Source organism: Hyla sarda, chromosome 12 (genome assembly GCF_029499605.1).
Source record: "Hyla sarda isolate aHylSar1 chromosome 12, aHylSar1.hap1, whole genome shotgun sequence".
In the NCBI taxonomy this organism is placed as follows: domain Eukaryota; kingdom Metazoa; phylum Chordata; class Amphibia; order Anura; family Hylidae; genus Hyla; species Hyla sarda.
In genome coordinates, this window is record NC_079200.1 from 16,736,759 (window position 1) to 16,752,157 (window position 15,399).

Here is a 15,399-nt window from a genome sequence, read left to right on the forward strand (position 1 = left end):
AAGAAATTCAAAAAGAAAAGAATTTCCTCTGTTGCATACAGCTGCTAAAAAGTACTGGAAGGGTAAAGATTTTTTAATAGAAGTCATTTACAAATCTGTTTAACTTTCTGGCACCAGTTGATATAAAAAAAAAAAATTCCATCGGAGTACCCCTTTAACGGTGGGTTTGAATTTAGTTGTACACATATACATTCATATACTAGTCATAGACGCATTCTAATATCACGAAAGTCATCTTTAAATTTGTAGTATTTCATCTATAACGTTACCTACCTGAAGATGACCTTGTGGTCTTCTATATCCACCTTAACGTTCTGGCTGTTCTCAACACAGAACTCCATATACACGTACTTTGCCCGGTCATACCAAAGAACTTTAGCTGGTTGCCTTGAAAAAAGGTCCATGCAAAAAAAAAAAAAAAAAAGTTTATAAAAAGCACAAGAAAATTATCACTTCATAGAGAAACAAGGTGTGTTGGCACGGGCTCCATGCACTGTCCATGGGAGCGCCAGAGATGCACGAGCGCTGTGCTCGTGTATCTCTGGGGCTCCCATAGAAAATGCATGGAGCATGTGCCGGCATGCCGCTCCATGCACAGGGAGCGACGGTGCCCTGTTCTGGAGATGGTGAGGGGTCCCGGCATTCGGACCCCTTTGTGATCAGATGGTTATTCCCTATCCTGTTCATAGGGGACACTTTTTGAAAAACTGGAGTACTCCTTTAAAGGGGTACTCCCCTGGAAAAAAAATTTTTTTAAATCAACTGGTGCCATAAAGTTAAACAGATTTGTAAATTACTTCTGTGATAGCCTGGGGGTATGTAGGGTATGGGGAGTGTAGCTGTGCGGTAGTTAAAGGGTGCTTGTTAACCCTTGCTATTTGTGATGCTAGGGTGAGGGCTCCTCAGTAATGCTTGTCCTACCGCCACCCTTCCCAAGAGCGATAGGGAGATAGAGAATAATAGATTGTCCACAACCGGAGAGTTTTCTGAAACAGTATTAACTTTTACTGAAGGTTTTCTGCAAGCTTCAATAACGGAACAGTCTGTATGCATACAAGTGCTCTCTCTGGAGATTGACAAAGGTTGGGACTTTAGCTATTTAGAGTCTTTAAGTATTGTGCGCTGTTCCACTGGATTTAGGGGATTTAGTTGCGGTCCAGTAGTCACGCTAGCTTTAGCGGGGGTAGATTAGAACTCACGATTTTGGTTCTGCTAAGGCCGGTAGGTTTTTGAGGCCTAGCGTGTCTTTGAAAGTAGCGCAGATCCGTCCTGCTAGTCCGGCATCCAAGAGAGCGATAATTGGACGCAGCTCCCTTATATGGGCAGGGGCTGGACTAGTGCTAATTGGTCCACACTGATGTCAATCACCATTACAAAGTTTTGTGGGTAACACGTGACCCAAGGACCTCCCACGGTCCTCCAACATAACATAGAGTAGATTATCATGGTCACATGACCGAAGGTCCTGCGACGCAAAACAAGGTAAGTACTATACATTATCCTAGATATATACTATTACGAAATATATACATATATTAACATTAGATAATTGGACTTAAGAAGAGGCGACTAGGGGCTGTCCCACCTGGGGGACCCTACCTGAGCGTAGTTACTCTGACTTTGAGGACCTCTACACTAGGTACGATATGAAATACGGTAGCGGGCAACCACACTTCTATTAAAAGATCTTTATCCTTCTTGTACTTATCAGCTGCTATATGCTCCATAGGAAGTTCTTTTCTTTTTTTAATTTCCTTTCTGTCTGACCACAGTGCTCTTTGCTGACACCTCTGTCCATTTTAGGAACTGTCCAGAGCAGGATAGGTTTGCTATGGGATTTTCTCCTACTCTGGACAGTTCCTAAAATGCACAGATAGGGATAAACAGTTGCCATTGGTTTCTAATGAAAAAAACAATACTGACATTTATCAGCTGAACATCTGCTACAAGGACACAGTTTGGCTAATGATAGCGCCCGCCCAGATCACACATAGTCCCCAAATACAAGGAGAACCGTGTTTATACAGTTGTGACTAGAAAACGAAAAAAACCACAGCTGAAGAGCAGACGTCCCACCAGGTCTTTCTTTCCAGAGGTCGCCCGGATCCCATATGGGTCAAACCTGCAGTCCTAATATTACTGAGATGCCCCAAGACGGCCCTAGACATGAAGTTTCTCCCTATTATTATTTGGTATTGGAATGTTCATCAGGAAAGGGGTACATAATATCCGAAATTAAAATAAGCAATTTAAAAAAATATATTTTTTTTCTCCATGTGTTTTTATTGCAGAAGATTTCTTGCACTATAAGGCCATGTTCACACTACGGAATTCTCGCGGAATTCCACGAGCGGAACTCCGCGGTGTGAACTCAACATTAGTGTGAATGGGTCTCCGCAAGACCCGTTCACACTGCCGAATTTCAGCGGCGGACAATTCCGCCGCTGAAATTGTTCCGCGAGCACTGCATAGCCGTCAATGGTGACGGCTCAGTGCCCCGCAGCCCTAGCGCTGAAGTTTCCTCGGTGGCGGCGGCGGCCGCCAGGCGGAATCTCCCCCCGTGGAATTCAGCGAGCGGAGATTCCGTAGTGTGAACGGGGCCTAAGTCAGATCTAGCATTTACCTCTATATAACAATTATTATTATTATTGTGCTAGCTGAGTAGCCGATCTTCCTACCCAAACCTTGTGGGAAAGGAGAAGCAACGCTCTTCAGAAGACTGAGGATGCCGGGAGGCGAATATCCTGCATATCACCCAGCTTTTCCAGGCTCCTGATAGGTTGCTCGTCCTTCCGGCACTCCTCATTGCTTCCCCGGCAGGAGCTGTCCTTCCTGCTGCTGCTCCCATGATGGGAGCAGTAGTAGAAGAGACGGCTCCTGCCGGGGAAGCGGGTGACATTGCGCTGATTTTGGGCATGCTGGGAGTTATAGTTTTGCAACTGGAGGGCCACAGCTTACCTGACTCTAGTTGTGATGGCATAGTATAATGGCTTCAAACTGTGGCCCTCCAGATGTTGCAAAACTTGAACTCCCAGCATGCCCGGACAGCCGTTGGCTGTCCGGGCATGCTGGGAGTTGAAGTTTTGCAACATCTGGAGGGCCACAGTTTGAGACCACTTATATAGAGGATACTTAAAGGGGTGCTGGAGTGGAAAACATTATATATATATATATATATATATATATATATATATATATATATATATATTTTTTTTTTTTTTTTTTTTTTTTTAATCAACTGGTGCCAAATAGTTAAACAGGTTTGTAAATTACTTCTATTAAAAAATCTTAATTCTTCCAGTACTCATTAGCTGCTGAATACTACAGATGAAATTTTTTTCTTTTTGGATTTCTTTTCTCTGATTTGTTAATGACTTCTATTAAAAAAAAAATCTTAATCCTTCCAGTACTTATTAGCTGCTGCATACTACAGATGAAACTCTTTTCTTTTTGGATTTGTTTTCTCCGACCACAGTGCTCTCTGCTGACACCTCTGTCCATTTTAGGAAATGTCCAGAGCAGGAGAGGTTTGCTATGGGGATTTTCTCCTGCTCTGGACAGTTCCTAACATGGACAGAGGTGTCAGCAGAGAGCACTGTGGACAGACAGAAAAGAAATCCAAAAAGAAAATAATTTCCTCTGTAGTATACAGCCGCAAATAAGTACTGGAAGGATTAAGATTTTTTTTTTTTTTTTTTTTTTTTTAAATAGAAGTCATTTTCAAATCTGTTTAGCTTTCTGGCACCAGTTGATTTAACAAAAATAAATAAATAAATAAAATTTTTCGCTGGAGTACCCCTTTAAGGCTTCTTCGTTCACATATATGGTGGAACCTCCTTTGCAGGTTCTGTTAAGGATACAGAGTAGCGTACGGCACCCAGATGTGAATGAAGCCTTAAAATATTGTATCGTAGTCAGACACACAGATATGGCAGGCGACATTGCGTCCTACTCCTGCGCAGGTGATGATGACTCTTCCAAAGTCTTTCCTTAACTTACCTCATGATGGTCCTGTGCAGCCTGAGGTTCTCCTAGAAGATGGTTCAGCAATGGTGGCAGATTAGGAAGTGTGAGCTCGGCTCCTGTGACCACGACCAAAAGTCACTCCGAATTCCTGCTATTTTTAGGAACAGCTGCTTGGACGACCGGTCTCTCCCCCTCCCCCTTAGGAAACATTAGAATGGTCTGTCACCAGATTAGGAAGACTCCGCCATCTTCTAGAGTATTCCACCATAATATACTCCCTGGGATAACACCATGGTGGGAAATGGGGTTTATTATTGAGAATAATGACTAGGAATAGATATGTGGAATACCCCTGCTGGCACTTCATAGCCAATGAATGACAGTCTTATTTGGGCACTGAGCAAAAGTATAATGACAGTGTTATGGGCACATTGTATAGTGGTATTATTTGGATATTAAATGATTGTGTTATTTATACATTTTATGGTGGTACTAGCTGAGAAACCTGCGTTGCCTGGTCTTTCTACCTAAACCTTGTGGGAGAGGAAAAGCAAGAATGATGCTCTTATATCCCGTCCTCATTTCCCGTCCTCATATCTTGACCTCATATTCCCTCTTTATCCCCACCTCATATCTTTTGCTCATGTCCCGGCTCATATTCCAACCTCCTATCCTGTCCTTATATCCCATCCTCATATCCCATCCTCCACACTAACTATTCTCTGCACCCAAGATAGGAGGTCGGGATAGGAGGTCGGGATAGGAGGTCGAGATAGGAGGAAGGGATAGGAGGAAGGGATAGGAGGACGAGATAGGAGGACGGGATATGAGGACTGTTGGCAGTATATAAGCAGTTAGCGAAGGAAGGTTCCCCTGCGCACAGACTCGGTAAAAGTCCTCAAAGGATGTCGATCTTCAATTCCATGAAACAACAGATGTAATGTTTCGGGTTGTTTTGATGCCCGTAGACTTTACCCAGAGTGGCCTCATTATTATAGGATCGTAAAGATTAAATCTATGTTACCCCAAATTTAACACGAGCGAAGCAGCGGGCAAAAGCTAGTATAAGGATACACTGGCTAATGTCTCAATTTTAACATCAGTTAAATAGCCAATGTCATTGTTATATCTACCACAGTAGTGCACCCATATTCCTGTATTATTCTAATTGTTACACATCCACACCGTCTATCTGGTGTAGGATTCTATTGTGGCACTTGTAGTCCGCTGCAGGCATCCTTCATAGTATGCATTTTATGCTGGGGGTCGCCCCTAGCAACGGACTACAAGGGCAGGATCTGCTCCCCCAGTATAATTGCACAACCACATTTGGGGTTGAGCACCTCCAGCCATTTAAGACCACGTCTTCGTTGTTGTTGAAATTCAGATGGTCCAGGCACCTTTCCATCAGACGCTGGAACATAGCGGGGGCATTACACAGCCCAAACGGCATACTTTTATATTCAAACAACCCCATGAGTGTCACGAAGGCGGTCTTCTCCCGATCCTCCATGGCCATGGGCACTTGCCAGTACCCGCTGGTTAAATCCATGGTAGAGAAGTAAGCAGCCGACCGTGGACAGTAAGCGACTCCTCGATCCTTGGCAAAGAATAAGCGTCCTTATGAGTGCCATTGTTCAGTTTCGAGCAGTCAATACACCGAAGTGGATGGTTCCGTCTTTCTTCTTGACCAGGGCAAGTGGCACCGCCCAGGGACTCTGACTTTTTTGTATCACTTCCGCCTCTTTCATGTCGGCCAGCATCTTCTTGACAGTCTGATACATGCCGGCGCAACCAGACGGTGTCTTTCCTTGATAGGTGGGCTGTCATCTGTGAAGATACGGTGCCGGATCATTGAAGTCTGCCCAAACCCTGGGGGGTGCTTGCTAAAAGCTTCATGACTCCATTGACCTGGTCCCTTGGGGGTAGTGGCGTCCCCAACCTGGAGCTGTGCCCACCAGGGCTCTGGGGTTGTTAGCACTGGATCCACTGGTGACTTTTTTTTTTTTTTTTTTTTTTTTAAATCAACTGGTGCCAGAAAGTTAAACAGATTTGTAAATTACTTCTGTTAAAAAATCTCAATCCTTCCAGTACTTTTTAGGGGCTGTATACTACAGAGGAAATGCTTTACTTTTTAGATTTCTGTGATGTCATGTTGTTCAGAGCAGCATATGTTTGCTGCGGGGATTTTCTCCTGCTCTGGACAGTTCCTAAAATGAACAGCAGAGGTCAGCAGAGAGCACTGTGGTCATGACATCACAGAAATCTAAAAAGTAAAGCATTTCCTCTGTGGTATACAGCCCCTAAAAAGTACTGGAAGGATGAAGATTTTTTAATAGAAGTAATTTACAAATCTGTTTAACTTTCTGGCACCAGTTGATTTTAAAAAAAAATTTCCACGGGAGTACCCCTTTAAAGGAGTAGTCCAGTGGTGATTCAGTGGTGAGCAACTTATCCCCTATCCTAAGGATAGGGGATAAGTTGCAGATCGCGGGGGGTCCGACCGCTGGGGCCCCCCGCGATCTCCTGTACGGAGCCCCGACAGCCCGCTGGAAGGGGGCGTGTCGACCTCCGCACGAGGCGGCGGCCGACACGCCCCCTCAATACAACTCTATGGCAGAGCCGAAGCGCTGCCTTCGGCAATCTCCGGCTCTGCCATAGAGATGTATTGAGGGGGCGTGTCGGCCGCCGCCTCGTGCGGGGGTCGACACCCGCTATCTCGGCGGAGAGCCGGGGCCCCGTACAGAGAGATCGCAGGGGGCCCCAGCGGTCGGACCCCCGCGATCTCAAACTTATCCCCTATCCTTAGGATAGGGGATAAGTTTTTCACCACTGGACTACCCCTTTAACTCTTTTTCAGGTGCAACCTTTACACAGGCCTGCACAATTCTTCTACTGTTCACAATGGCTGATCACAGACTTTTCTTCACCTCCCCCTCTATTTCACAAGCGCCTCGCAATAAACAGATTTCACTGACAAAGTCCCGTACACTTTCTGGCGCAATTTTTGTCGCACACTCGTACATTTTACTCTGCAATACTGACACAGTTCAGACTGGGGGGGGGCACTTTTCGTATAAGGCGCACACCCGTATTCTGTTTGTGACAGTTGTGGTGAGGGTGTGATGAGGGCCGATGTTATTACCCTAGGGGCAGATGGCATTAACCCCTTGTATTTGTGACGCCAGGGTGTGGTTTAACCTCTACACCACCCGAAGGTATACCACTGAATCCTGGGCTAAGCATGGGGCAAATATTGACCCCGACACCAAGTTACGGAACAACGGCAGCTTTACTGAGGTCGACAGGTCTAATAGTCTTGACAGCTCAGTTAGGCCCAAGGAGGTGACCAGTGACTTCAGAGACTTTAGGGCTCGCTGGGACTTATAGTGGATTTGGACAATTTGCTGCAGGACCACGCTGACTTGGTACAGACTGACCTTGACTGACTTGACTGGGACTGACTTCACCCCGTATGTAGCTTACCAGGTTTTGACGTTCACCTGTGGGGCAGTGGATTAGTGGATGCGTGGCTGCGTGGTTGGCCTTGGGCCTCTTCAGGACACCAGACACTCTCTCGGAACGTGACTTCACTGACCTCAGAACTCAAGAGACTGAACTAGTTACTCCCAGGGTTTATATGGGGAGACTCTGGAGGGGTCCCACAGGTCACCCTATAAGTCACGTGATCACTGGTATCTTCCTTGGTTACAACACATGACAACAGTATTTAAAGGCACAGAACAGTATATATACATTGCAATAGATAATATTAGATATAATTAACCATTTACATTGCATAGGGTAAGGAGGGACTCAGAGGTCACTGAAATAGAGTCCGCCTGACATGACAGCAAGGGTACAGGGGTGCAACTCCTGTACTGGGCCACCACAGATATAATATACATAAAGGCAGTCTAAGGTTAGGTTCACACGTGCATTACACAGACAGACCATTTTTTCCATTAAAACTAACTTTATTAGCAATAAGTCACCATAATCGTACATACAATACAACTATAAATGGGAGCAGTATAGGGACCTTCAACTATATATGGGAGCAGTATGGAGGTCTACAACTATATATGGGGGCAGTATAGGGGCCTACAACTATATATGGGAGCAGTATGGAGGCCTACAACTATAAATGGGAGCAGTATAGGGGCCTACAACTATATATGGGGCAGTATGGAGGTCTACAACTATATATGGGGACAGTATGGTGGCCTACAACTATATATGGGAGCAGTATGGAGGCCTACAACTATATATGGGGACAGTATGGTGGCCTACAACTATATATGGGAGCAGTATGGAGGTCTACAACTATATATGGGGGCAGTATGGAGGCCTACAACTATATATGGGAGCAGTATGGAGGCCTACAACTATATATGGGGGCAGTATGGAGGTCTACAACTATATATGGGGGCAGTATGGAGGTCTACAACTATATATGGGAGCAGTATGGAGGCCTACAACTATATATGGGAGCAGTATAGGGGCCTACAACTATATATGGGAGCAGTATGGAGGTCTACAACTATATATGGGGACAGTATGGAGGCCTACAACTATATATGGGAGCAGTATAGGGGCCTACAACTATATATGGGAGCATTATGGAGGCCTACAACTATATATGGGAGCAGTATAGGGGCCTACAACTATATGTGGGAGCAGTATGGAGGTCTACAACTATATATGGGAGCAGTATGGAGGCCTACAACTATATATGGGGCAGTATGGAGGTCTACAACTATATATGGGGGCAGTATGGAGGTCTACAACTCTATATGGGGGCAGTATAGGGGCCTACAACTATATATGGGGGCAGTATAGGGGCCTACAACTATATATGGGAGCAGTCTAGGGGCCTACAACTATATATGGGAGCAGTATAGGGGCCTATAACTATATATGGGGGCAGTATGGAGGCCAACGGCTGTCCGGGCATGCTGGGAGTTGAAGTTTTGCAACATCTGGAGGGCCACAGTTTGAGACCACTGTACTATGCCATCACAATAGTGACAGTGTCAGCTAAGCTACTATGACATCACAACTAGTGTCAGGTAACCTGGTATGACATCACAACTATTTAGATGAACTCAGGGTTTAACATAGAAGTTGTTTAAAGGGGTATCCCGTCTTAATTACAGTATTTAGCCCCTATTCACAGGATAGAAAATAGATAACATGATAATCATGCTGGAACCCCCACTATCCCGACACCAAAGAGTAAATGCACTCCGTTAATTCTCTATGGGTCTGGATAGGGGATGGCTATTTGAGGTGGGAATACCCCTTTACCCCTCTCATGTGTACAGTAACACACAGTTGTTACAGGGGCAATACCATAAATGCAGCACAGAATCTGTACAAACCAGAATCTTCTTTTTAAGCGCTGCCACCTAGTGGTGAATTCTACCCATTTGCTATCATTTCTTTTATATGTTTTACAATTTTTTTTTTATTCGAATTTCAAATTTTTCCCATAAACTCTTTTGAAAGTGAGAAGTGTCATCAGTCTGATGGCTATGGACAATATATTTCCTTTGCTTTTCTTAGACTTTTGACTTTCTAAGGCTAAGCTTCTACTTGTTTTTTTGTCCTGCGTTTTTTGGTTTGGAAAAAAAACGCTTGAAAAAACGGCCGTGCAATTTCCTGCGTTTTTTCTGGCGTTTTTTCATTTGTGTGGAAATTGCATTTTTGGCACCCAAAATCAGTAGTGATGGAAAAAAAATTATTTAACGAAATTTATATTTTTTTTATATAACTGTTTATTTTTATATTTTATAAACAATTTTTCATTTTAACAGTAAGAGAATCAAAAAAGAAAAAACAGACATTGAAAACAAATAAAAAGAAAATATATCGGTATTATCTGAATCCGAACCAATAAATTGTTAGTCCTCTAATTGTATAATTCACTTAGATATGTCTTGTATTTGTATTGAAATTTATATTTTTTATAACAACATTTTAATTAATTCTTTGTAAAGTGTGTGTGTTTCACCTTTTTTTTCTCTATTTTTTAAATTTTTTAGATAGTACTTCTACTCCCAGCATGGAACAGACTGTTCCATGGTGGGAGTAGTAGTACCTGTACTAATAGACATATCGCCCCGGGTGTCAGTCGTGACACCCGATGCGATCGTCCATAATATAGTAGAGATGTGGAGCGGCTCTATACAGCGCTCGCATCTCTGCACTATACTCCGGCCAGTGATGTGAATAGAACATCACTCATTCATATTTCCCACCCAGAATGGTGATTGGCCGGATGGTGGCAGCCAATCACAGCTCTGAGGGAAATATGAATGAGTGATGTTCTATTCACATCACTGGCCGGAGTATAGTGCAGAGATGCGAGCGCTGTATAGAGCCGCTCCACATCTCTGCTATAGACAGGACGATCGCATCGGGTGTCAGGAGTGATACCCGCTGTGATCTGCTCTTACCTGCAGGTACTACTACTCCCAACATGGAGCACACTCTTCTCCATGCTGGGAGCTGTAGTACCTGCATTAATAGACAGATCGCAGCGAGTGTAACTTCTGACACACGTTGCGATCTGTCTATTAATGCAGGTACTACAGCTCCCAGCATTGAGCAGAGTGTGCTCCATGTTGGGAGTAGTAGTACCTGCAGTTAAGGAAAGATCACAGTGGATGTCACTCCTGACTTCCGCTGTGATCCTCCTTTATAATGTATAGATGCGGGCGGCCGCTCTTCTATGGTCCCCTGCACTGACATATATATATATACACCAATTCATATTTCACACAGAGAGTTGTGATTTGCTGGAACCATCTGGCCAATCACAGCTCTGCGGGAAATATGAATATGTGTATATATACGTCAGTGTAGGGGAACATAGAAGTGCGGCCGCCGCATCTATACATTATACAGGAGGATCGTAGCGGGCGTTCTGTCTATTAGTACAGGTACTACTACTCCCATCATGGAACAGTGTGTTCCATGCTGGGAGTAGTAGTACTACCTAGAAAAAATGTAAAAAAAGAAAGAAAAAAAAAGTGAAAAAGAAACACACACACACTACATTTTTATTATTGCCGGCTACATTTTTAGGTCCCCGCCTGCCCACATAAATTGATCCCTGTTTAAAAATTAATTAAAAAAATTGTAATTAAAAAGATACATTTCATTAGATACAATTTTTTTCTTCACTACTGTATCTTTTTTATAAATTTTTTTTAAATGGTATCCTGCGAAATTTTATTAAAAAAGGTATCTCCATCACTTTTTTGGATCGCTAAAGTCCAAAAGAGAATAAAAACCGCCTGAAAAAACGCCAAAGTTAAAACCCACATGGCATTTTTCTTGGCGTTTTTTTTTTTTTTTTGCTCCCATAGACTTCTATGGGAGAAAAACGCCACGATTTCAGGGGAAAAAAACGCCAGGGACTCAACATGCTGCCATTTTGCAAAACCGCCAAGGAGCTGAAAAACGCCCAAAAAGAGTGAAGAAAAACGCCTAAAGGATAAAAAAAAAAAAAACCAAACTGATAAACGCTAAGTGGAAAAAGAATTTTGCAATTTCTCATTGATTTACAGCTAACATCTGGCCGCAGCGTTTTTTGGCCGAAAAAACGCCATGCGGCAGAATTGGATTTTTTTTTTGCTTAAAAAAAAAATAAAGAAAAAGTAGGAACTTAGCCTTAGGCTGGGTTCACACTACGTTTTCTCCCATACGGGAGCGCATACGGCAGGGGGGAGCTAAAACCTCGCGCTCCCGTATGCCTTCGTATGCGCTCCCGTATGTCATTCATTTCAGTGAGCCGGCCGGAGTGAAACGTTCGGTCCGGTCGGCTCATTTTTGCGCCGTATGCGCTTTTACAACCGGACCTAAAACTGTGGTCAACCACGGTTTTAGGTCCGGTTGTAAAAGCGCATACGGCGCAAAAATGAGCCGACCGGACCGAACGTTTCACTCCGGCCGGCTCATTGAAATGAATGACATACGGGAGCGCATACGAAGGCATACGGGAGCGCGAGGTTTTAGCTCTCCCCTGCCGTATGCGCTCCCGTATGGGGGAAAACGTAGTGTGAACCCAGCCTTACTGAGGTAGACAGATGGTAACAGTCTTTACAGCTAGGCCAGGATCCCAGAGTGGTGACCAGTAACACAGGGGACCTCGCAGCTTGCTGGGACTTGTAGTGACTTTGACAGACTTTAGCGCAGCCACGCTGACTATAATAGACTTGTCTTGACTGAAGATAGTGACAGCAGACAGAGATGACTTGACTTACTGCTGTAATTTAGGCTTGAGGCCTCCAGATGTGCTGGACACTGACCCTGAGACGTCTGGACTGGACATGACCTCAGCAGAAAGTGTGGTGGAAGAGAGATTGTAGTACCTCCCCCTTTTATAAAGGGGGGCTGAGCAAGGAGCCCATATGCTAGCTGCAGGTCATCTGATCACCTGGTGCTCTCTGGGTAACAAAGCAGGTGACTTTATCATGTGACAACATTATCATGTGACCAAAGGTCCTTTACACATAATATACAACTAAATTACATTATAGGGGTACAGTGCAGGTGAGCCCTGGGGACGTGCAGGGACTCAAGCTGATGGGACTGGGAGATGCATATCCCGTACTGGGACATCACAACATCATCATAGTTGGGGGTTACCTTGTTAAAGGGAACCTGTCATGAGATTTTACCATATATAATGCGTGGCAGCACGTTATATTTGGTAAATTCTTTTACCTCACCATCCCTGAGAGATGTTGCTGCCTGCAAGGATGGTGAGTATGATGTTAGTAAGTGACCCCCGCCGGGCCTATAAGAGGTCCCCCCGGGGCAGGGAGCTAAAGTCACCTAGTCCCGTCTGCTCTAGCAGTAATCACGCCCCCTCCCATAGACTTGCATTGAGGGGTGGGACATGACATCATGAGGGGGCGGGCGTATGACATCACGCGCTCCCGGCGCCGGCTCCAGCGTCCGGAACAGTTTGTTCCAAACGCTGAGCAGTGGAGTACCCCTTTAAGGATTTTTTTATTCTGATTTCAGCCACAGTATATTTTCCTTCTTTTATCTATTTGTGATCTATATCAGCGGTCTTCAAACTGTGGCCCTCCAGATGTTACAAAACTACAACTCCCAGCATGCCCGGACAGCCGTTGGCTGTCCGGGCATGCTGGGAATTGTAGTTTTGCAACATCTGGAGGGCCACAGTTTGAAGACCACTGATCTATATGATGATGTTGTTTGGCATACCCTGTTTTTAATGTGGTGTGGCCCCCTTGTAAATACAATTTTTGGAGGGGGTTAAAAGCCAAAGGTAAAAAAGTAAAAGCTGAATATATAATTTTACTTGAAATAATCTATTATTCTTCCTTTTTTGAGCTTCTGGTTGTTTGCTAATGTCACATATGGTTTTCGTTGACAGGAGAGACGCAGTTTTCTATTGACCGTGCGGACGTTCATGTACATGGAAATATACTCAGTGCTGAGTGGTGGCGGCGCTGATGTAATGGAACAGAAAACCAAAACCCCTGAGGGTGGAAATAAGACAAAGCAACAAAATCCTACAAAAAAGCAAATAAAGGTAGGTACTACACAACCCTCTCCAAGAAACAGGGTATAAAACACTGAATCCTATACCCTGATGAACACCCATCTAGTTCTCTATACAGTGATCCCTCAACTTACAATGGCCTCAACATACAATAGTTCCAACATACAATGTTCTTTTCTGGACCATCGTAACTTGAAACCAGACTCAACATACAATGTTCAGACAGTCCAGATCTGTGAAACGCGTCACAACTGGAGGAACTGACCAATCAGAATGGGCATTCACTGGTAAATCACCTCTATTACTGAAGTGCATGCACTGACTGGTGTCTGGTAGCGCCCCCTACAGTACAGGGAGGAACTACAAGTCCTGTACTTCTCCTTACCTGTGCCAGGGTTAGCTGCTCCTTTTGGACACCAAGTAAGGGCGGCTCCATTTGGGACACTGGGTGTACTGTATAGGACCCTGAAGAAGCTCCTGTCCTCTACATAAACCATTGTTTCCCAACCAGGGTGCAAAACTACAACTCCCAGCATGCCCGGACAGCCAACGGCTGTCCGGGCATGCTGGGAGTTGTAGTTTTGCAACAGCTGGAGGCAATCTGGTTGGGAAACACTGACATAGACAGTGATTACAGCTCCCAGCAGATCTTTATTACTTTTATATGTAAGGATTTGCTTTATCTGTATCAGTTATCTACTTATTTTTCTTTAATCCTCACTTTTTTATCCCTATTTTTGGATGACATTTTGGTGGCTTCAGAACCAATTACCAGGTTTCCATAGAGTTCTGGTCTCAACATACAATGGTTTCAACATACAATGGTCGTCCTGGAACCAATTAATATTGTAACTTGAGGGACTACTGTATTAACCTCTGTAGACACATTTTGCATGGGCACAACTGACTTTAGTAGCTCGAATATAGTCAGCTAGTGGCCATATCTGGGTCAGGTCCTGAATGTATGTGCTTATTGACTTAGGCCGGGTTCACACTACGTTTTTGCCATACTGTTTTCAATCCGTTTTTCTAAAGAAAACCGTATGGCAAAAAAACGGATGGAACAGTATGGAAAAAAAAGTAAACCGTATGCGTTTTTAAACAGTATACTGTTTTTAAAAGTGCATACAGTTCCGTCAGTTTTTATAAAAAAAAAAAAAAACATACGTTTTTGAAAATTTTGTCCATTTTTAATGGGAGGGGTCTTGGGTGGGGACTTTAGGATTCAAAGGTGCATGTGCAAAGTAAAAACCGTATACGTTTTTCCCTATGGAACCGTATACATGTGTGTTTCCTATTGACGTCCATGTTAAAAAAAAAAAACATATGCGGTTGCAGTACGGTTTTTAAACCGGAGTCAAAACCGTGGTTGACCACGATTTTGCCTCCGGTTTAAAAACTGTACTGCAACCGCATACTTTTTTTTTTTTTTAACATGGACGTCAATGGGAAACACACATGTATACGGTTCCATACGGGAAAAACGTATACGTTTTTACTTTGCACATGCACATTTGAATCCTAAAGTCTCCACCCAAGACCCCTCCCATTAAAAATGGACAAAATGTTCAAAAACGTATGTTTTTTTTTTTTTTTTTTTTTTTAAATAAAAACTGACGGAACTGTATGCACTTTTAAAAACAGTATACTGTTTAAAAACGCATACGGTTTACTTTTTTCCATACTGTTCCTGTTTTTTTGCCATACGGTTTTCTTTAGAAAAACGGATTGAAAACAGTATGGCAAAAACGTAGTGTGAACCCGGCCTTAGAAGTGCAGCACATTGGTCGGCATTTATCATTGTGTTTACCCCCTTTTTTCCCGTCTATATTTGGTGCTATTTTGGCGCAAGTGTCCTTTTTTGCGCCTTTTGGTTTACATGTTTC

General features: G+C 43.8%; 2 protein-coding genes across 6 annotated transcripts in view; one reads left to right on the forward strand and one right to left on the reverse strand.

Moving 5' to 3' along the window:
* LOC130296248 (alanyl-tRNA editing protein Aarsd1-B-like) overlaps window positions 1–12,310 on the reverse strand; it is an 85,619-nt gene extending 73,309 nt beyond the window's left edge. For 2 of the 4 annotated variants that reach the window (XM_056547617.1, XM_056547614.1), the window contains exons 1-2: window positions 12,240–12,310; window positions 274–387 (exon numbers count right to left, since the gene is read on the reverse strand). In XM_056547617.1, coding sequence (XP_056403592.1) covers window positions 274–387; window positions 12,240–12,307 — 182 coding nt within the window. In that variant the 5' untranslated portion in view covers window positions 12,308–12,310. Of the gene's footprint in view, window positions 1–273; window positions 388–3,999; window positions 4,257–7,760; window positions 7,805–12,239 lie in introns of those variants that run through there. The other 2 variants (XM_056547615.1, XM_056547616.1) reach the window with 2 other exon arrangements.
* The window catches only part of RUNDC1 (RUN domain containing 1), a 97,180-nt gene that overhangs the window by 25,974 nt on the left and 55,807 nt on the right, over window positions 1–15,399 (forward strand). For both annotated transcript variants that reach the window (XM_056547611.1, XM_056547610.1), the window contains exon 3: window positions 13,385–13,543. In XM_056547611.1, the coding sequence (XP_056403586.1) occupies window positions 13,421–13,543 (123 nt within the window). In that variant the 5' untranslated portion in view covers window positions 13,385–13,420. The remainder of the gene's footprint in view (window positions 1–13,384; window positions 13,544–15,399) is intronic.